The sequence below is a fragment of the Maniola jurtina genome, chromosome 25 (genome assembly GCF_905333055.1).
Source record: "Maniola jurtina chromosome 25, ilManJurt1.1, whole genome shotgun sequence".
Lineage (NCBI taxonomy): Eukaryota > Metazoa > Arthropoda > Insecta > Lepidoptera > Nymphalidae > Maniola > Maniola jurtina.
This window is the reverse complement of record NC_060053.1, coordinates 108,646-131,972: the sequence shown is the minus strand read 5'-3', so window position 1 is coordinate 131,972 and position 23,327 is coordinate 108,646. Positions and strand designations below refer to the sequence as shown.

Below are 23,327 nucleotides of genomic sequence, written 5' to 3'. Positions count from 1 at the left end.
CCGAGTTATACTCACAAGTATAGGTTTAGGAGAGCAGTGCAGCCCCGAACGTGAACTCTTGATCAGTGTGAGCCACATTGACATAATGTTGCTAGCATTTATTGAGTTTAGAATAATTATTTTGTCATTCAACACTTTTACAATGCACCTATTTGTCAATTGCTCCGTTTCAATTGCAGGTATATGTTTTGAGTTTTGTTTGCTGTATCTGTATCAACATAAAGTTATTTATAAAACCATTTGTACGTTTTTTTTAAAAGCAGGTGGATCTCCTGGTGTTAAGTGCTTACTGCCATTCATGAAAATTTGCAGCGTGGTGAAAGGTTGTGCAAAAGTGATGTATTCCAACTAGGTTGCATATTTTTTTTTGATTGAACTTTATTTATTTATATTATAATTTATTTATTTATTTTTATTTGATTTTAATCGCGGTTGCATATAGTTGTATATAATTACTAAAACCCCCGAACATAATATTAAATTCAAAACCATTCAAAAGAAAATATTAAACAACTATCATCAAAGAGTAATTGAAAGATTAATTGAACAAGCGAATATCCTGTTCAGAATTATAGTAATCTAATATTAGATTCTGAAGTTAATATTTGGAATATTACGAAGCGTGAATAACGTGCAATAAACAACGGCAATGAGCGCATCACCACTCAATTATATGGCTTTAAAGTTTAAACGTTCCCAATGGGTACTAAAGCTGAAAACTTTATTTTATAGCTCCATTCTATTGTAGTGATGGCGCACAGTATGCTTATATTATTATTGATATATGTTTTGTATAGTATACAGTGTTTTGGTTTTTATTTAGATTCTAAAGAATTTGCAAAAATTTGACTAAGTATTTATGTCATTAATTAGTTGTTAAAAAGTAGTATGTAAAATTTTTTATTATGTCAAATTAAACACTGGACAATCAAAAATTGTACCATAGTATTACGAAAGTATGTTTGTTTGCTGGTTTATTGGCTTGTTGGTTTGTCCTACGATCATGAAGCCGTGGAGCAACTAATCAGTGTGATTTTTAGGGTTCCGTACCTCAAAAGGAAAAACGGAACCCTTATAGGATCAATTTTTTGTCTGTTTGTCTGTCTGAAAATCAGAATTCCCAAGGGATTTTTAAACCTCAATCCAGGCGGACGAAGTCGCGGGCTAATCTGTTTTATTATTCAATGTGGTCGAGTTGTAAAATAAATCAAAACAGAACACTGTAATAGAGAGGAAATGAGTGTGACAGCTGTTTCATGTTATTAACATTAACTTGATTAAACGTGCGAGACTATTAACGTTTTCATCGCTTAATTACAGTCATAATATCATTATTTCGGAATCATGTGGCGGTTGCTGAGTACAAGTTACATGTTGCTGGTAAACTATATAATTAAGGTACTCATTATTTTGTCTGATGCTAGATTTCGTCCGCGTGATTTAGGTACTTAAAAATCCCATGGGAACTCTTCGGGACAAAATGTTCGCCTGTGCCTATGTCTAATTATGTTTATGATCGGTAAAATTATGCTTATGATAAACGGATGGGCCTGTAAAATCCCGCGGGAACTCTTACATTTTTAGGGAAAGAAAGTAGCCAAGCGCGTCCCCAGGATGCAAGCTATTCTCTATGACTAAATAGAGGATGCCCGCATCTCCGTTCACGTGGATTTAGGTTTAGAAAATCTCTTGGGAAGCAAGTGCGTCCCCACGATGCAAGCTACGAGTATCTCTGTAGGCGCGTTCGGTTCAACGGATGGAAACTTCCATCAGCACGTAGAGGCTTCACGTCACTTGTTACTTCATTTAGATAGCGTTATTTTCCTTTGCTTTCAGTTTCACGTCACCATAACCCTATAATTGACGTATCGTCGATTTAGGATCACACCGAGAGTTCCCTCACTCTGACAATAATGCAAATGGTGGGGTTTGAACTCTGAACCTTTCTTTCAGTCCGCTCCTTTAACCGTTGAGCTGTCGAGGGTTAAATTTAAATTGGGCCAATTCGATCTGCCATCTATACTAATAAATAAAATTGGAGTGTCTGTCTGTAATTTCGAAATAACTACCTCATATTAAGCTCATATGGTTATTTGAACGATACCATAACTGAATCACACGTTTTTAAAATTTTTGTCTGTCTGTCTGTCTGTCTGTCTGTCTGTCTGTTTGAAAATGCTAATCTTTGGAACGGCTGAACCGATTTTGACGGGACTTTCACAGGCAAGTAGAGGATTGACCAGGGCGTAAAATAGGCTACTTTTTTAACCGATTTTTAAAAAGGGAGTTGTGTTTTTCTACCTATGTACCTACACCGAAATCTCCGAGATTTCTGAACCGATTTGCGTCATTTCTTTTTTAATCGATAAAGGAACTTTGCGACATTGTTTCATAAAAAATTTGGAGTCCAACTCCTCAATCCTGATGCTGCAGGGGATCTGACCAATCCACGCGGGCGAAGCTGCGGGCATCAGCTAGTTATTAATATTTTCCAGGTATTAAACAAAATGTCCTTATTTCTCATTTGATTCCTAACAGATAGGTACCTACACGAGATTATTTTGGAATCAACATTTTGGCGGGAAAATGTCTACCGACTATCAGTTTATACATGAAATTGTGCCCACGCAGCGTTTAAGTGTATTCTGGTGTAATTGAGAGATGATTCCGTGTCATAAATTCATAGTAGATATTAAAACATAATCATATTCATATTTTGCAGTGTGCTTTGCCTATCACGATCTTAGACATATTTTAAAGTATCCGTTTGAGATTCGATAATTTTGCATGTTTACGAAAAGTCAATTTGTTAACACTTTCTCTTTTTTACCTGACTATCATGGCAAAGCCAAAAGAAAGGATTATGTGTGTAGGTTTGTATTTATGTGTGTTCCACCGTAGCGCCTAAACTACTGAGCCGATTTTGATGAATGAGGCGTCAATCGATTCGTTATTGTGATTTGGGTGACATATGCTACATTTAATATGAAAAAATTGACCTGACGGACGGTTACATCCAAAAAAGTGAAGGTTTCCGAAAAAAAATTTTTTTTGCTATTGTATTGAGTGAGATATCAAATGAAACTCTGCGCTTTCTGGTACCGGTTGCCACTCTTGCAACTCGTCAACGTGTATCGGCTTTTCGAACTATGTGCCCTGTCCATCGCCACTTCAGCTATGCAACCCGTTGAGTAACTCTTATGTCGGTTACTCTGCTTCTCCTGCGGATCTCCTCTTATCTGATATGATCACGTAGACAAACTCCAAGCTATATTAGCACTCATATGGACAATAATATAATGTACTAGCCGATGCCCGCGACTTCGTTCGCGTGGATGTAGGTTTTTGGAATTCCCGTGGGAACTCTTTGATTTTCCGGGATAAAAAGTAGCCTATGTGCTAATCCAGGGTATAATCTATCTCCATTCTAAATTTCAGTTCAGTTGGCAGAGTCGTTTTGGCCAAGTTTCGGCTGCACAAAAATGCAAACAATATAAAGTATACTTTATCTCTGGATGTGGGAAGATACGACTCTCACAATAACTCCCCGTCCACACACTGCCCGTGCGGCATGGGAAGGAGCGAGGAACGGAGGCAGAGACGTAGTGTGGCCGCGTTACTCGCACGTTCCTCGGTAAGTATGCAATAGCGCGCACGCTGCCACAGTTTCGACGTCCATGGCGTTGCAAAGGCAAGCGACCCAGTGCGGCGGCGGCATCGCGAATAATTGCGCGAGTAGAGCAGTGTGTGGATGGGGGGAGGGGGGGGGGGGCGCGGGGGGGGGGGGGGGGAACAACTTGCATCATAATCGTAGCGCCAAGGTCGGGGAACAATGCGGACGCACAGTTTACGGATTTTTGAGGTGACCGCTAGGGTTGGCTTAAGTGTGCGCGGTGTAACACGAAATTAATATCATCAATCCTATCTGTAATCTGCCGATAGGTTATTTACTAGCAACGTGACGATTTGTCACAGATGCGGTGTTTTACAACTAGTCAAATCAGTATTTTTAGGGTCCCGTACCTCAAAAGGAAAAACGGAACCCTTATAGGATCACTTTGTTGTCTGTCTGTCTGCCCGTCGTGTCTGTGAAGAAAACCTATAGGGTAGGTACTTCTTGTTGACCTAGAATCATGAAATTTGGCAGGCAGGTAGGTCTTATAGCACAAGTAAAGCAATAAATCTGAAAACCGCGAATTTGTGGTTACATAATTTTAAAAAAATTAAAATGTGTTTCAATTTTCAAAGCAAGATAATTACACCAAGTGGGGTTATCATAATATGAAAGGGCTCTACCTGTATAATCGAAAACAGATCTCTATTTATTTTAATGCATAATAGTTTTAGATTTATCGTGCAAAATGTCGGAAAAATTACTCTAGTACGGAACCCTCGAGTGCGCGAGTCTGACTCGCACTTGGCCGGTTTTTTTTATCAAGCGTAGGTAAAAGCACACGCTTAGTATGCGAGCTTCTATGCCATAAATCTGTCTCGTTTTAACTGAAACTTAAGTGTAAGCAAAGTCAAAGTGCGCACCATAGATTTCTGCCTTAGTCCATAAGCTAAATAGGTACAGTAGAGATGGCGGTCTACAGGACAGCAGGCGGCGGAATGTAAGTATTCAGGATAAACGTAGTTACGTCTGAATTACACGGATTTGTTTATACGTAACTAAGGAATAATGATACATGCAGCATGTTTGTTGTTTATACAGCATACGCGCGGAATCGGTTCGCATGCCTGGCCAGAGTGGGCATTGAAACACCCGATGGTTAAAGTTAATTAAAAGTATGAAATCTAATGTATTTGTATCTGTTAAGAGTTGTAAATTGTCTAGTTGTAAATTTTCATACAAAAAGCGATAACGTTTTTTCCCCCGTAAATGTAGTCCAATTTTCATAATTTTTAACGTTGTAGACATAATCAAGAGCTATGCAGTATACTGGTACGTTTTAATTTTAAACAAAGTTAGTTTTTAAGTTTTATATTTTATATTTTAAGTTTTATTTATTTTTTAAGTTTTTATATTTTAGCGTGTTCTGTATTACCTGTGTGTTGATCCAATGAATAAACTTAATTCTATTCTATTCTAAATATTGCTTATGTATGCTTAAAAGTTACTAGCGTCTAAATATCCTTATTTTATTCAAACAACTTTAAAATATTTTTTATTTAATTAATAGGTATCGATTAGATGGCATTGCTTAAGAACTTTTGTACGTTATTTTTAAGATTCACTGAAGGTATTTTTAATTTGAAAATATTATATGTTCACTATAACGGTAAAGTCCAAAGCTTCAACACACTTTACAAAAATAAAAGTTTTTAACGAACCACAACTTCACAAGTGAAAACAACATAAAAATTCTCGCCGACCAAAAGTCAAATGATTACGAGTATATGACGTTTTTAATATCGAGCGACAAGTCCCAAATAACTTTTTAATTTGCTATCGCCTTGACACTGGCAAAGGGAGACCGCGTTCGACCGAGAGGCTGTTTGACGACTAAATGCTGATTTAAAAAGGGGTTTATTTTAGCTCTCCGCTTCGAGTTACACGTATACAAGAGATCGTAATGGCTGACGTCCGGTACAATAGTTATTAGATATACAAGTGGATGGTGTAATTTGGCGCGGGTGTTCGTATAGTCTGCTCAATTATGTCCCAACGCGATGTTCAACGGCGTTTCCAGTTAAACGTAGATGTAGCCACGACCAACGTACAACGGCATTGTGAATGCCGTTTGGCGTTAGACGATTTTAACCCCAATTCAATTGGCATAAGACGTTAAGCATTTAAGTGCGGCTACTTGGATTAACGCGATGATTATGTTCTGCCTAGGAGCATGGAAAAAGCCACGCGAAAAGCAGTTTCATATGTACACTTGCTTCTTTACTTAAAAGTAGCCTGTGAAATATTACGAAGCGAAATCTAAGTTTCTCCAAAATTCATACATTTAATCCCACTTTATTAATTTTCGCGCGCGTACGGTCATCGACCCGAGCTAAGAGCGTGCGAGTGAGAACGCTTGCATCGCTGCGTGTTAGAAGGTATCTAGTTAAAGTAATGTAGGAAACAATCATTTTGAGCTTTCAAACGCTTTTGGAATCAGAAAATCTGAAGGAAATTTCTCATAAATCAACAAATCGCGTGCATTTCGGTAACACCTTTATATAGTTAATGGACCAAATGGTCCGGCACATAGGCAAAGAAAAACGTTGGTTACTCGAAAGGGGAGCTGCGACATTGGATGAAAAAAGAAGTTTATTTTAGTTTAGTGAAACCGTGGGCGGGACACGCTTGGAATTGCGAGTGTTATTAATGTTTACGTGCGTAGTTCCCGTTTAATAGTCGGTTATTAGAGTTCCGTGGACGCGCGAAAACCCCACCGCAAGTCATACTATTGCGATGCTATTGCATGATTTATGTGTCATTGTTATTGCTACGGGAAAAGTCTGCAAGATATGCAAGGTCATCACTGCCGCAGCTAACTATAGGACAGAATCATCATCATCACACCATGGCTGGCCCACTATGGAGCACAAGTCGATAAGGGGAGAGAACGGTATTTTTTTCGACATTTTGCTCGATAAATCCAAAAGCATTATGCATAAAATCAATTAAAAATATGTTTTAGAAAGTACAGATAAAGCCCTTTCATGTGATTCCCCACTAGGCGTACTTATCTTACTTTGAAAATTGAAAATACTAATTAATTATTATTGATTTGTTCACGAATATGTTTATATATATTTTTTTGTGATTTACGGTTCTAGATTCCTGACCAGACCTGTTGAACTCCGTGATTCAAGGTCACCGGGAAGTACCTTATAGGTTTCTTGACAGACGCAACATACAGACATCGAATTGATCCTATAAGGGTTCCTTTTGAGGTACACAATCCTAAAAATCAAAGAGTTCTCACGGGATTTTTAAAACCCTAAATCCACGTGGACGAAGCCGCGGGCGTTAACCAGTACATGTAGAATCCCTATAGATTTCAGTTTAAAGAACCCTAAAACACCAGATGGCTACTTACATTTTTTAACAGTTGGTGCTGAAAAAATCATCTTCAATTAATTTGCTTTGGCATGTCCGTCCGTCCGTTAAGTGCGATGTGCGCTGATTGACAATCACTTTACACATTTTGACGAATATAGTATGTATTGAGATCTGTAAATAATTTTTAAATGCATATCAAAAATTGAGAAATTGGCAGAATTGGAACCTGCGTGTTCTGGGTTCGCGGCTGACGGACGCTCTGACCGCTAAGCCACGGGTCGCTTGCTGCCAGTTTGTGTACTCGTATGCTCACTCAGTACTGAAGCCACGGTTTTTGATACGTATTTAAAAATTATTTACAAATTTCCTCAAGTGTAGGTAAAAAACAATATTATAAAAATATAACATGTGTAAAGTTTTGTAAAACTTAGTAGCGTTAATGAAGCTAAGCTCTAAAGGGTTACGGTCGAGTGAATGCAATGGAATTAAGCCCCAGTTATCATAAAGTTACAATTCGTGTAAGGCAAAACATTGTTATCAGTTTATCAGTGATAACTTGCCTATCTGGTATGTTTGTGTTTTGACTGTACTTATGCGGACACCGGTTTTATCTTTTCCTAGTAAAGATTTCATTTCCCCACACAACTATGTCGTCACTGGCAACAATCACTGTTCGAACACTTTGGTCTTCAAGCCTGAGGAGTTTTGGGTGAGAACACATCTCGTCCAAAATTCCTCATTGCTTGAAAACCAAATCTTCGAGCAGTAGTGTAACCAGTGAAAATCAGAGTTCCCTCGGGATTTTTAAAAACAGATCGGGTTGTCGCTAGTAAATAAGACGGGATGCATCCCTCACAGGAAAACTAGTTAATAAAAATCACTAATAACGAAACGATCAATTTGTCAGTATGCCCAAAATCATCAAATAAAATTGTCTATAAAAAGAGATTTCCCTTTATACCGACAAGACAAATGATTTCCTATAGTGGTCGCAGGCGGATGCCACTATTTCCTTTACAGGAACACGTTGGTAGGGTTACCATTCGTTTTTTTAGGGTTCGAAAGGAAAAACGGAACCCTTATGGGATCACGTTAGTCTGTCTGTCTATGTGTCCGTCTTTCATGTCTGTCAAGAAAACCTATAGGGTACTTCCCGTTGACCTAGAATCATGAAATTTGGCAGGTAGGTAGGTCTTATAGCACAAGTAAAGGAAAAATTCGAAAATGTTTTCAAAAATCATTCGTTTGATTCGAAAAAATAGTTTCGCGTAGATTTAGATTTTTTAAATCCCGTGGGAACGTTTTGATTTTCCGGGATAAAAAGTTGCCTATGTCAATTGCAGGGACGCAAACTACGTCTGTACATTTCATATATATAAACGGATTAGCCTTTAAGAATCCCGTGGGAACTTTTTGATTTTCCTGGTTAAAAAAAAAGATTCCGACGAATTGAGAACCTCGTCCTTTTTTGGAAGTCGGTTAAAAAGTAGCCTATGTCCTCCCCGGGATGTAAGCTAATTATGTACTAAACATCAAAATCGGTTAAACTGTTGGGCCGTGAAAAGCTAGCAGACAGACAAACAGACACAATTTCGCATTTATAATACATATTAGTAAGTATAGTATGGATTATAGGAATAAACTTTTATAAATAGTTGTGTACAAAATGTATTCTGTACCACTACAATCTACTAGTACGCGACAGGTCGAAATGGCAATCGGGGAGGGAACACCCCGCACACCCGCACAGCCCCTGTGCTATCCCGATCAGGACGAGCGCGGGTGTGCGGGGGGTGGGGGGCTCCCCCTCCTCACACCCCGATTGCCATCACAACCTGTCCCGTAAGTACTATACCTTTAAGCTTCCATCGCCCGCGTAGATGGCGCCTTAGATATAAATACAAAATGAGGAATCGTCTGACTCACCTCTTCTATGGACGATGACATGAAGCCGGAGCTGCAACAAGACAAACATACAGTCAATTATATGTACTTACATACTTATGGACCTGTATACTAAGTATATAATATGTGGCCTTATAATTGGGACGTCCTGGATTCCCGGGAAGGGCAATTCGGTGCTCGGTAGTGGAAGGTACGATGCCGCGTAGAAACCAAAGTAGTATTTAATTAGTAGGTTTAATGAGAGCTGCCATACCCCTACCAGGTTACCACGCTTCCATCTTTAAGACTGCATCATCACTCACCACCAGGTGAGATTGCAGTGAAGGGCTAACTTGTATCTGAATTAAAAAAATGGTAAGGAGTGGAAATTGATATGAATAAACTACTGTATAATTTTGAACATGTTCTCAAAACTGGCATTTAAAATTTACAGTTTTAAATTCAAATTGGTTTGTCTGTCTTTTTCTGATTACATTGATAAGAAAAGGTACTAAATACTCTAAAATTTAATTGCCATCAGATCAGTGCCATTGGCCGAGATAGCACGAGTCTTTGCTGTTCTTGTGTTTAAAACCTTAACGTATAGCAATAAGGTCTGTATTTCATTGGTGTACCATTCGGTTTTCGGCAAACGGATTTCTCCGAGATGCGTCTTATACAAGTGTTACTCGTATACTCACCAACATAACAGATTCCGTTTATTTTTCTCCATCCTTTTGTTTCCTTTGTCTATGGCCGATGTATCGAGCTAATGAAATTGTTTATGACTTTAGGACACACTAGTGGCTAGAAGATTACATTTTACAGCTATTTTTATATATTTTAATGTTTGTTAGTATCGAAATCAAAATTGTAGCTTTTAAATTCACTCATGAATTTTCTTACCCACTTCTATTTAATCTTAGAAATATAAATGAAAACATTTATTTCTCTTGCATTGATACCTACTGTTTTTTGTTTTACTTATATTATTCTATTGCTTATACAAATGTCTATGTGTTTAATATTTACACATTTCCGATTTTCGAAGCCGGAGGTTCCCAAATCGGCTCGATTTTTAAAATTGTATGTAGGTATACCGATTTCTCCGACATTTTTGGAGCGAGAATTTGCAATTTTTTACACTATCCGCGAGTTAATCTTAATTTTTATGATTAAAAAAAAATTATATCACGCGGACCAAGTCGCGAGAAAAAGCTAGCTAATAATAAATTGCAGAATCAACTTGTGACTATTGCCAATCATGATTAATTAACCGAACGATTAGTTATGCATCTATCATACTGTTATTATTACGATAAACATAATCAGCAACATGATAAGTGACATCTCGTTGGAGCTGATAACTCTATCAACTTGACCGTGAGCGACGAGGTGATCAGTCTTAGTGTGTACATTAAAAATTTATAACACCCCCGACAAAAAAAAAAAAAAAAGTGAAGCAACTAGAAGTGACAGTAACTAGAAAAGAGCTGATAACTTTCAAACGGCTGAACCGATTTTCATGGATTATAGCTAAGAACACTCTCGATCAAGCCATATTCCAAACAAAAAAAAACTAAATTCGAAATTCCAAACTATGTACCTGAACGAACTTTTCTTTTCCCCATCTTTTGAAGATGCAGATGCAATTCAATTTGTTTTGAAATATGATTGGAGGCAAACTATTTATTTATCTATGGCGCCACTCTTGAGACGTGGTAAGTACTTAGCTGAACGCGTAGAGCTTGTCTATTTTGAAATGACGCGCCCCACTACATAATTTTGCTGACTTGGATGTGTAAATTGCGGTGGTGGGGCGCGTCATTTCAAAATAGACAAGCTCTACCAGATTATTATGCTAACCCAAACAATCAAAACGCACACCCATACAAACTTGATAACTTACTTTATTATCTATACTTTATCTGTTTCACATGTTATAATTCTAGGCTTCCTACAATACCTACCTACTATGTTTTTAAGTATACATGCTTGTATTTTTTCTTTGTTACTTATCTAACTTTAAGAAATGGTTTTTTTAACTAACTCTGACAAATTGTTGATTTTTCCAACAAATTTTGTAATTGGTCAGATTTCTGTAATTAGCGTCTACAAACTTATTGTTATACTTAATCATATGTATTTCAATTAAAAACAAATTGTAATTAAATTGTTATTGTAGGGGAAGAAGAAAACCTTATTTAATTATATGTACTTAAACATTATAGTATTCTCGAATTCTATCTTTGTTGACAAGATGACTACAAACAGCTACTGGTCATAGTTCGTGCTTTGTGCAAAGCGAAAACATCTGTGAACACAATCGACACACGCGAGGAAGTTTGCAATACAAAGGTTATACAGGATGCTTCAATTATATATAGAAAGCTGACGTCTTGACCACTAAGGTTCAAATCTATAGAGAGCACCTTGACTTTGCTTGGACTTAAGTTTCATTTAAAACGAGACAGATTTATGGCAGCGGTATAGCGCTGTCTCGTTTTAACAGTGTCTTAAATCTGAGCAAAGTTAAAGTGCACTCTATAGATCTCAGCCTAAGCCTATGAGTAGGGGTCGCGACCCTCACCAATGAAGAATAACAACGCAGAGTCGAGTAAACATTGAAACATAGTTTATGTTGTGGAGGACAAATGAAGGCATCCCGAATGTGGATTGTACGAGTATGTCACAATTGATTGTGACATATTAGTCGACGGACTTTGCTATTACTAACATACGAGTAGAAGTGATTCATCAATATTGGAACAAAGACACATACATAGACATAGCTACATATTTAGTTTGACCCACTTGTCAAATTGAACTATTGACATTGGAAAAGTGTACCTCTGTCCTACATAGTACATACCTACTTTGAAATGAGCCTTCTGACTTTAGAAAACGAATTTCATTGAAAGACCTTTAAAAAACGATTTTATGGATACTTTTTTTTTTTTAATACAACTGAGATAAATACTTGCTAAAAGCTTTTTAATTTCATATCATGAAAATTAAGTGTAATTGATGATTAGTCACTAATTCTTCATATAGTATAGTAAAATTTATTGTTTTAATCCGAATTTTTAATTTAGGTAGTACATTATATTATAATTTATGTAATTTGTATTATATTTTCAACTTTACATACTCATACAAAAAATATTCTCTAAATGTATGGAATGAGTCCTGTACATATTTTTTTAAACTAATAGTTATAAGAAAACTAACTTTTAAAAGCAAGATTTCTATCCAAATTAGCACACATTTTAAACTATATTTTTTTAGTCACTTATCTTAGTCACAAAAATAATTTAATATCACTATTCGCCATAATGCACTAGTAAACCGGATATTAGGACAGGAAAAGTTTAGCGGGCCAGTGGGCCGTCCGCCGCGTCCGCGACTCCGCCGCGACTGATAAGCTATCACTGATTACGACCGTTTGCCTGGCTTTTAGCTAATAACTGATAGGTGCCTAGATTTTAGACAAAGAGAATTAATGATATTTTAATAGTTTATACTCAGTCCATTATTCCAAAAGTTTTAATTTAATTCATTTATTTTATGAAAACACACAGCCCAATAATTAAATGACAAAGATACATTTTGAAGGCCGCCCCCTTCATTTTTACCTTTTGGGTACGGAACCCTAAAAAGGCAAAAAGTAAAGAACAATTTCAGAGTTTCTCGTCGGCTCTTCTCAGTAGAATCTGCTTCCCAAAGACTTTTGCAATTTGAGATGAGAGATGATTTAACAGATTTAACATTTAAAAACTCACCTCTCTTCATAAATGGTGGAATTGGTAACATTGAAGGGATCTTCAAAACTGACGTCTTCCAGGCCGCTGCCGAACCTATCCTCGCTGTCAAACTCGCTCGACATATTTGACAGGTTGTTCACGTTTGACAGGTGGTTTGACACTTGGCTGTCAGCTTCCAGCTCCTTGGCGCGCTGGTCCCACAGTTTTTTGGTTTCGTTCTGAACGCGTTTCTTCAGTTCGGATATTTTTTCTCGTTCGTCTTCTATTACTTGACAACCTGGTAAAGGAGGATAAAATAAGCAAAAAACCGACCAAGTGCGTGTCGGACTCGCGCACCGAGGGTTCCGTACTACAGAAGTAAAACGATAAGAATCTTTTGTTCACGATCCGTAAAACTAGCTTTGTTTGTACAATTTTATTAGGTTCCATTTTTACCATTTTGGTACGGAATCCTAAAACTTATTTTTTTTTTTATCAGTGCGTGGTAACAGGTAATGTATTGCATCGCCAGCTAGTTCAAATAAAAGACCGGTCAAGTGCGAGTCGGACTCGCACACGAAGCGATCCGAACAATCGTACAAATACAAAACATTTTAATTTTATTAATTTTCATGGCGACCATTTTGGGATATTTATTATTTGTTACTATAGAGCAAATAGAAGAAATACACATTCTGTGAAAATTTCTACACTAAATACCCATTATGTTCATGAGGTACAGCCCGCTGACAGACGGACGGACAGGCAGACGGAGTCATATGGTCCTTCGGGTCTGGAATCCTAAAAGTATATCTAGATGTGTATTTGCATAGTTAACCACCTTTCTCCTCCAGCATCTCCATCCGCTTCCTCTCGATCTCCATGAGGCTGTCCAGCGTCCGCCTGCCCAGCGAGCTGACGTCGGCGTCGCTGGCCAGGATGGGCGCGTCCATCGTCACCTTCGATATCCTGTCGATGTCGTCTGAACAGGGAGAATACCGTTTTGGAAAGCACTCGCCATATTTGCTCTATGTGTCAACTGTCATTTCAAGAGTACGATTTATGTTTAGACTACCGACCCGCCCCGGCTTCGCACGGGTGGACATTTATTTTTTCTATTTTCCGGGATAAAATATAGCCTATACGGATTCGGAAGAATCCCTCTAAGTAATGGTAAAAGAAATTTTGAAATCTTTCCAGTAGTTTTTTAGCCTATTCAATACAAACATACAAAAATACAAAGGTTTCCTCTTTATAATATTAGTATAGATTAAGAGAACGCAGTACGCTCGACTGCAGTTGCCGGCGCACGTGGGTAATCTGTTTGCATGATGCAAGCTATCTCTCTTCCTAAAGTCAAAATTGGGCAGACATTTATGATATTAGTATAGAAGTAAAATATCTATACATAACTCACATTCAGCAAATAAATTTCATGTGGTTTAATTTAGAAATGAAATGCATCTAAAATGAATTATTTACCTTGTGATGGAATCTTTCCAGAATCGGTGATCTTGTGGAAGTCGGTCCTCACGTTCGGCTCGTCCCCGCAACTCTTCCTGTGCAAGGTCTTCGCACTCTTCTCCGATTTGCTGAACGCACTGTCGCTGGTGCCACTTTCCTCTTCTTCTTTGATAGGCTCATTCGATATCTTGTCTGGTGATAAGGATTTTGACTTTACGTACTTATTATCTGCTGTTATCGGTTTGAAGTTTTTCACGTAACGAATTTTAACGTTATTCTGTTCTATTTCTTCGTTTTGCATCTGTTTGTCTCTCTCTTTATCCTTATCCTTTTGTGCATTCATCTCTTTTCTTTTCAAGGAATCTTTTTTGATAATTTTTCCTAATGCCGCAAAGGTTGGTATTTTTGATGACGAATTACTCTTGACGGGTCCGTTTTCTTTTTTATCTTTCTTTTTGGAATTTCTCAAGCTGTTAAATTTGTCAAGCGATACATCTACTTCGATGTTGTCATTGAAGAAAATGTTTTCGTTTAAACTTTGAGACATTATATCGACTTTTTCTGTTTTTTTCTTATCTTTACTCTTGCGCTTGAGAGAATCGAAATTCCTTTCCCAGAAACCTTTCTTTTCTTTGGAAGAATTGGACGATTTAGACGGACTGCTATCTAGTTCTATTGGATCATCCAAATCTGTTACGACTCTCCTTTCTATATCCACGATCATGGATTGTGACATTTGGTCTATAGAATTAAATTTATCTTTTAGTAACTTTGTGTGATCTTCGAAATTTGAAATCTTAGCTACATCTAAATCATCACTATCAGAGCTTTGTGGCGAGTATCCGAATTCCCCGGACTTGGCTCGAGTCTGATCAGTATAAAAGGCACTATCCGGTGATTGCGTTCTCTCAATATCATTTAGTTTAGCGACCACTGGTTTTAATTCTTTCTCAATTAACTGTACTTTGCCAGTTAAATGTTCGACTTGGTTTAGTAACTTAACGTATTCTGCTTGTAATACTTTGGTTTCTTCTAACGCTGATGTCAAATTATTGTTGGCCTCAGATTTGAGTGTGAGAATTCTGGTCTTTTGGGCCTCTATTTTTTTGGACAGAAGCATTATTTCGTTTTGTAAGTCTTCTCTGTTAGCCAATCTGTAATAAAAGATGTACTTTCAACGTGAGAATTCATTAGTCAATTTAAACGTAAGTCCAGAAGATTTGAATTGCGCCAAACATTCTATTAATCATAATCATAAACTTTCATTCCAATACTTTTTGCGGACAAAATAAAAACAAAATACAAAGACATAAGATTTTTTCAAGAATATGGCTTCAGGAAACTAGGTCTAAATTTTTCTGTGTTTATTAACTTGAATAAAACGGTTTAAATATTTTTTAAATAACACACAACTACACAAGAAGTTTTAGGTCTATCCAAAATCCAAATCCATTACTAGGAGAGGGTGAAGAAATTATTTCAAGGTAAAGGGAAAATAAATATTAAGTTTACATTTTATATTAGAACTTGAAGCAGAATTTAACTTACAGTTCAGATTCTTCCTCCAGATGTTGAAATTCTAGATCTTCGGAGATCTTGGTTTCGTTGTCCAAGATGTCCTGCGCGTTCTGTAACTCTTCTAGTGTAGCTTTGTTCTCTTTTAAATCCTTTTCGATCCTGTGCAAAGAAAAAATAAATATAGACGTCGATTATGACTTATGATGTTTGTCTCCAAATTAAACTCAGAGTATCTGCATCATTTTCTTTTTAATATTGCTAAAAAAGGACGGAAGGCCAGTTAAAATCACGACGTTTGAAAGTTCTAAATTAAATTAGGTTTGTCTGTCCTTTTCTTATTACATTGGTAAGAAAAAGATGCGAATACTCTAAAAATTGAGTTGCGCTTAGAATAAGCACTATTGATTTAGTTTTGTCCCTTTAGTATGAAGGTTGTGATTTTGTGAATTTTGATTATCATAGTTCTACAATTTCAATGGTAGGGGGTTGATCGCTCATCTTATAATCATTCATCAAAGAATCAAGGTTTTTGTGATGAAAAAAATTTCACCTTTCAGCCTTCAAAGTAGCGATCTCCACTCGGTCTTTCATCTCATTGTGCCGTAACTCCTGCTTCTCCTTCAGTTGCCTGATTTCTTCTTCTATCTTCTTCGCTCGGTCCACTAGTTCTGCTTTCTTCTTCTGTTCTATGTTTAGGATTGCGATCTCTGAGTCATATTCTCCTTTGATTAGGGCTTTCTCCATTTCCAACTGTAATTAAAACAATGTAATCTACATAAGATTCTAAAACTATACATGAGATGCAAAAATAAATCTACCTTTATTACTAATTGATGCAAGATAAACTAATTTCAAACACTGTCTGTACAATTATAGTACATGGGTCCAAATCAAACCACTATTTATTTATTTATTTATTTATTTATTTATTTATTTATTTATTTATTGATGACGACTGTCTTTATTCATAACTCACAAGCCTACCTACATAATATTATATTTTATTAAACTACCTACTACACTGCCCACTAAAACAGGTTAATATCTTAATAAAAATGACATATTTTCTTCTTTTTTTTAATCAATTTCAAACGCACGAATTCGCGGGCATAGTTTTAAAGAAAATTTGTTACTTACTTCTCTGAGAATATCATCTTCTTGCGACCTAATTTCCGTCATCTTACATTTAATTTCATGAATTTGTGTAACCAATTTTCTTCTTTCTTCCTTCAAATTCTCATACTTCGACTTCAATTCATCGACCGTCTCATCCAACACCGTACTAAACGAATCCTCTTCTACATCCATCCTCTTTATATCTTCTGTTATTGTTCGTATCATCTTCTCTCTTTTGTTCTGCTTTAATTCCTTCTCGAATTCTTCTAATTCTGGTATATCGGCCATCAACTCATTTTTGACGTCATCGAAACTTTTATTTTTAACCATCGCATATTCTACTTCATTGTTGTCTGTTGCATCTTTTGAATCAGGTGTATCGATTTTCGCATGTCTCAAATCGATGTCATCATTTTTGTCTATTTCTGTATCATTTTGCGTGGAATCGTCGTTCTTCTCGATTATTTTCGAGTATCGAAATTCGATATCGTTCGTTAAATCCGCATCATCGATCATAGGTATTTCCTCTTCCAAACTCAACTGCTTCTCGATACCTTCACAACTCGTTTTCGTACTAATATTATTTGGAGTATTTATACTAGTATCGGTAAACGGTTTTCTTGTACCGTCAACAGGTGGAGATGGGAATACGAAATACTGTGGAGACGGTAGATTTTTGTGAGCGAACGAAGTTTTGATTCTTGTCCTGGGGCTTTGAGTGTTTGGAGACTTTGGTTTGAAACCTATATTGTTTTTGTAATAGACATTTTCGTACGGACTTCCTATGGGAGATTGGTTTTGGAGCTTTCTTATCATTAAAGGACTAGACAAATCGTTTCGAGTCATCTCATCGAACACTGGTATACCTAGTTCGTCCATTCGACCCACATTTTCGTAATTATTATCAGTTATAGATACTTCAGGGGTAACAGGTTCTGGTTTAGGAGATTGTGATGTTTCGAAGTTTTCGTAACTCGATAGGTTTCTCTGTATGGGTAACGATTGGCTTGCAGGTGAATTTCTGCTATGACTAGTTTCGAACCTGTGAATGAATAAATTTGTTATCAATTCTATAAATAGATAAAATTTTAGTGTTTGATTAAAAAATAACATTATTGTTTACATAATTAAAACAACTGAAAACATCAGCCATGTATGGATATCTGATGAAAGGTATAGGTTTAATGAAACTGCCAGGCACCTTCTAATTTAGTCCGCTTCCACCTCAGACTGTAATTCACTTACCATCAGGTGAGGCTACCTTGTATCAGAATGGTAAAAGTTTGAACTGGTTTGAGATATTCGTTAATTTCGAACTTTTAATAGCACTCACTCGGTATACCTTTGACTTTACCTTAGAAACATGCAAGACTCCAAACATAAAAAACCGGCCAAGTGCGGGTCAGACATTTTGCGCGATAAATCAAAAACTATCATGCACAAAAATAAATAAAATTTGTTTTAGAATGTACATGTGATATCCCTATCATAGGATACCCCACTTGGTATAGTTAACTAACTTTGAAAATTGAAAATACTATTAATTTTTTCATGAACACATTTAAAATTGTTTTTGTTAATCAACCACAAATTCACGGTTTTCCGATTTTTTTTCTTTACTTTTGCTATAAGACCTACCTGTGTGCCAAATTTTATGATTCAACGTCAATAGGAAGTATCTTATAGGTTTCATGACAGACACGACAGACGGACAGACAGACATACAAAAAGGGATCCTATAAGGGTTTCGTTTTTCTGTTTGAGGTACGGAACCTTAAAAAAAAATAATTTAAAATAAAGTGTAAGGCATCTTACTTGTAGTAACCATCACTGGTCTGCACGAAGTTGGGGTTGGTGAGCGTGACGCTGCGCGGTAAGGAACCGTTGGTGATGATCTTGTTGTGCGGCCTCTTCTCCGTCGGGGTGATGGGTGTACCTGCGCAACACAAGTGTTGTATACAAGCAGGCGTTACTTTGCGGAACTCTATCATATACAGAACTAGCCCTAACTCGCACGAGCGTTAAAAAAGCGTTGACGTGTGAACAGATACTTGGGAATACATTTGTTCTATGTGAACGCTTTTTTTACGAACGTTAAAAAAGCTCTCGTGCGAATGAGGCCTAATTTGTTATAATCCACTAAAAATGGCACATCTGTATGGTACAACATGCAGCATGCGACATGCACCACCCGCCCTCCCACTTCTAAGCACGCAGGAAAAGCCAGCCACCAAGCAAGCCCCAAGTACCACCACACCAGAACACACTCCACGCACAATACTATGCGCAATTGCAACCCTTTGGGTACATTAAAAACCGGTGATAACAAAACACGTACCTGAAGCGATCTGGCGCTCGTACTCCGCGCACATGCTGAGTATCTCCTCCAGCCGCGCCGTCTCCGCCTCCTTCTGCTGCTCCTCCTTTATCCTGTCCTGGTACGCCTGCGGGGGTGCGGGGGACAGGGAACATCAACAACACCGACTGCACACGTGAAAGCTGTCGCCGGTTCGATTCCCGGCTAGCCAAGCGCTAGATTGGTATACGTTGGGGTCGCAAGGTGCTAGAATGGCGACGTCGCACCAGAAAGCGCAGCATTGGAATACTAAACTGGTCTGGTCTATTGGGAGACTTCGGCCGTGGCTAGTTACCACCCTACCGGCAAAGCCGTGCCGCCAAGCGATTTAGCATTCCGATATAATGTTGCGTAGAAATCGATCTGATTTTTCACCTATTTTATGACTTAAAGAACATTTGGTCTTTTTATCATGTTTTATTTCTCATGTTTTATTGTAATTATCAAATAGCTAAGATAATTTTTATCGCATACTTATTTATACAGCACATGACATATAAACTAGTTACATAAAAAACCAATAGAATTTAATCTGCAATGGTTAATTTAGCTAAAAGATAATATAGGTAAAAACTCTGCGATTATTTATTAACTCGATTAGACCATGACTAGACATTACATTATAACAAAACAGACTTCATAGAGTTTTGTATAAAGTGAAACTTACCAAACCAACAAACAAGTTATCGATTTTGTGTATTATACTGTTATATATCTGGTTTCTAATATACAATTCACTGAATTGATTAGTTTTGAAATGATTGCCAACCATGACAATGTTGCTATTGTGCACTGGCGCAGAAATATTGTTACAATTTTTGTCACGAGCAACACAGGCATCCGCCATCTTTGATATGTCACAGCGTAAGTTCTCGTACGTGTGCAGAATTTGCTTTTCAATGTGTATTATTTTCGCATCTATACTACTTTCATGGTCTCTAGTCAACTTGATATAATGATTTGTTAGTATAGTATTTATCGTTTTGTATATTTTGATATCGTTTCGGAGTTTTTGTACTATTTCTAGTTTTTCGTTGACAGAGTTCGCTATTTCGAGTATTTGTTCGTAGTTTTCTTTTCGATTGCATGATTTCTTTTCGAACGATAATTTCAATGCTTTTAATGCTTGTGTGTTCTTCTTGATGTTTGCAACGAACGCCTTTAGTAGATATTTTAGTGATGCACTTTTGTTAGAATTCGTTTGTGTCGATTTCAGAGTCATTTTTTGACACTAAACTTTTTGCACTAAACGCTTCTTTTTACATTAGTATGATTCTAAGTTTGTCTGTTTCTTCGTTGTGATCTACAGGAAGTAGGAGAGTGAGATTTTTATAATATTTTCATAATATCAAAACAATATGACTAAAGGCAGTTTAGATCAAATAATTGTACCTCTGGTTTTGTCACAAAGAAGGAACTAAGAACAAAGACTTCTGAGAAACTTATACATTTTTATCAATTATTTTTGTTATCTAATAATAATTAATTTACATAAATTGAAATCTGTCTAGTTAAAAAAATGAATTTTATGCTATTTTTTGCACTAAGTAAATTAAAATTTAACACTCCACTTATTGGTTCTTCTCAAAGAATTGAAATGAAAAAAATAATTACGCCAAAATATAATTTTGAAAACACTTTTTTGTAATTGTTAAAATTTAACCTAAATGAGTAGCTAGGTAAATTTTAATTGATATTATTTTCGATAACATTTTTCACAACATTTTTACATCACTTTATTTTACTGAACGCTTTTTATATTATGTAGGGTAGAGTAGTAAACTTTTTCATCACTTTTTATAACACTTATTAACAAAATTATTTTCTACAGGTTATATCTACAGGTGTTCGTCGCCAGAACAATACAAAACAACCGCATTGCCGATTATTGCGCTATCTGCGTACGTAGGCTTGTTATCATAAGATAGTACTTATTGTTTCATTGCTGTTTCTCGCCGAGTTATCAGGTCATATAAATCATAATTAAATGTTAGATCGCGTGTCTTCGGTAAAGATCGGAATAGGTTTTTCTTGTTGATATAATAGATTTTGATTGCGATTTCCCTTGATAGTGCATGATGAAATGGTCTTACGCTATGTTTTCATTCACCATGATCAACCCATGGCCGGTCCACTACTGAACACGGGTCTCCTCGAAGACTGAGAAGCTTTAGTCTGTGATGTAACGACAAGTTCACGGTTTTCGGATTTTTCCCTTTACTTGTGCTATAAGACCTACCCATCTGCCAAACAAGATTCTATGAAAACGTAGGGAAGTACCCTATAGGTTTTGTGACAGACAGACATCGAAGTGATCTTATAAGGGTTCCTTTTTTCCTTTTGAGGTATGAAACCCTAAAAAGAGAGAAAGTTACCTTCTTCCTCATAGTCTCCGCTTCCACGCTGCGCTCGTAGCAGTTGGCGTACACGGGGGAATATTGAGGGTTGCGGTCGTACGAGGGCGAAGACAGACACACCACCTTACCCACCCCGCACAGCCGGCCGTACTCACCTGGAACACAACACAATAAATTATTATTATTATATATGTAGTATGTAGTTCACTTCGATACAGTCTTGTATGTAAAAGTTACAGTCGCAAATCTTATCCGTTCAAAACATCTTTTAAGATTTAACTACAAAAAAGCTGGCCAAGTACGAGTCAGAGTCAGGGTTCCGTACTACGTAGAGAAGAAGTAAAACGGCGAAAATCACTTTTGTTCACGAACCGCAAAACTGACTTTATACTTCCATTTTTAGTGTAGAGGTACGGAAACCTAAAAATATGTCAACTTAGGAAAATTCATATTTTGAAAAAAAAAATTGTTTGTCTGTAAAGTCGGTTTACTGACGATAGTTGAACGTGACAACAAAGGCCGATCGTGCTTCTTTGTCGCTCGTTCCGCGCTCTCGCTTGCACTTCAAGCCTTACATGGAACGCCTCAGAGCGAGGTAACGCCGCATGAGTCATGTTTTTTCGTGCGTGCAGCCGGCTCTATCGAATTATAAGACGTTGTCACGTCAAAAAAAAGATGCTTCATAGGATCAAACTAAAAACTATCTAAAAACCTTAGTCCTACATAACGTTATTTTTTGGAAAAGTTACAGTAAATTCTTTTGTTTTTTAGCGGTAACTTAATTTTTGTTGCACTTAATTGCTCTTTAGATACGAGTATAGGACGACAGAACAAGGAATAAGGCAGGGTTTTTCGAAATTCCCACGGGATATAAGTATAAAACCCGTGGGAATTTCTAAGTATAGACGGTCGCTAGTCTTATGTATATTTGTCTGTCTGTCTGTACGTTACTTATTCGTTGGCGCATAAGTAACGTACAGACAGACAGATGTACAGAACGTCCAAACGGTTTGTGACATAGTACTATCAACATACAAATTACCTACTATCTATGTTTATCCCATTGAGTCTGGAACTTTGCGTATACAACAGGTGGTGCGGAAATCGCATTGCAATTTGTAACATATGATTAGCTAGCTAAATAAATATTCACCTATATCCAAATTCAAGTTCTTGCTATCATTCTTGCAATCCAAATGATTCTTGTCTTTCCGATCTGTATTGATCTTCCCGTATATGTTGTTGTCGGGGCGGCTCTGCTGGTCGTTGTTCACTTTCTTGGGTAACTTGGTGTCGTTTCGTGTTGTGTCATCGAAGTTTCTGACGATGTCATCTATTTTAGTTTTATTATTCTGTCGTATCGCCACGTTTGTGTAGGAACAATTTTTTGGGTCTAAATTATTCTCGTTGAGTACAATCATTTTTTGGTCCGGTCGTTTATTCATATAGTTAGGTATATTTCGGTTTCCTAATACGTCTTTTGCTGGAGTGTTGACGGTTAATGAGTTTGAACTGAAGACTTTCGGTGAAATTTCTATTTCGTTTGACGTGTAGAACTGACTTCGGCCTACATTTTTTTGTTGTTTGGCGTAGTACTCGAATTTGGATACTTTAGCCCTGATGCTGCCTATTTTCGGTCTGGACTCCTGGTCGGAGTTGGAGTCTGACGCGTCGGGGTCTCGGTACGGCTTCTTGGGCGCTAGGGGCGGTTTTCTTCTGGCCATCTCCTTGAGTGTCATGTCCAGTTCTCGGTCGAGGAACGAGAGCGAGGTGTCGCGGTATATGCTCTGTATGTTGGTGTGCTGGTAACATTGGTTGGTAGGATCTGCGTTGTGGTTAACATAGCCTGGAAACAAAAAAAAAATTGTTTAAACAAAAATTATTAC

General features: G+C 37.1%; 1 protein-coding gene across 3 annotated transcripts in view; it reads right to left on the bottom strand.

The window, feature by feature from the left end:
• Nucleotides 1–23,327, bottom strand: part of LOC123878179 (pleckstrin homology-like domain family B member 2) — an 81,468-nt gene that overhangs the window by 5,074 nt on the left and 53,067 nt on the right. For 2 of the 3 annotated variants that reach the window (XM_045925287.1, XM_045925288.1), the window contains 11 exons: nucleotides 22,595–23,287; nucleotides 21,460–21,596; nucleotides 19,067–19,172; nucleotides 18,544–18,664; nucleotides 16,750–17,770; nucleotides 16,163–16,362; nucleotides 15,643–15,771; nucleotides 14,113–15,248; nucleotides 13,472–13,612; nucleotides 12,670–12,928; nucleotides 8,930–8,960 (listed from right to left, as the gene is read on the bottom strand). In XM_045925287.1, the coding sequence (XP_045781243.1) occupies nucleotides 8,930–8,960; nucleotides 12,670–12,928; nucleotides 13,472–13,612; nucleotides 14,113–15,248; nucleotides 15,643–15,771; nucleotides 16,163–16,362; nucleotides 16,750–17,770; nucleotides 18,544–18,664; nucleotides 19,067–19,172; nucleotides 21,460–21,596; nucleotides 22,595–23,287 (3,974 nt within the window). Of the gene's footprint in view, nucleotides 1–8,929; nucleotides 8,961–12,669; nucleotides 12,929–13,471; nucleotides 13,613–14,112; nucleotides 15,249–15,642; nucleotides 15,772–16,162; nucleotides 16,363–16,749; nucleotides 17,771–18,543; nucleotides 18,665–19,066; nucleotides 19,173–19,751; nucleotides 20,552–21,459; nucleotides 21,597–22,594; nucleotides 23,288–23,327 lie in introns of those variants that run through there. The other variant, XM_045925289.1, reaches the window with a different exon arrangement.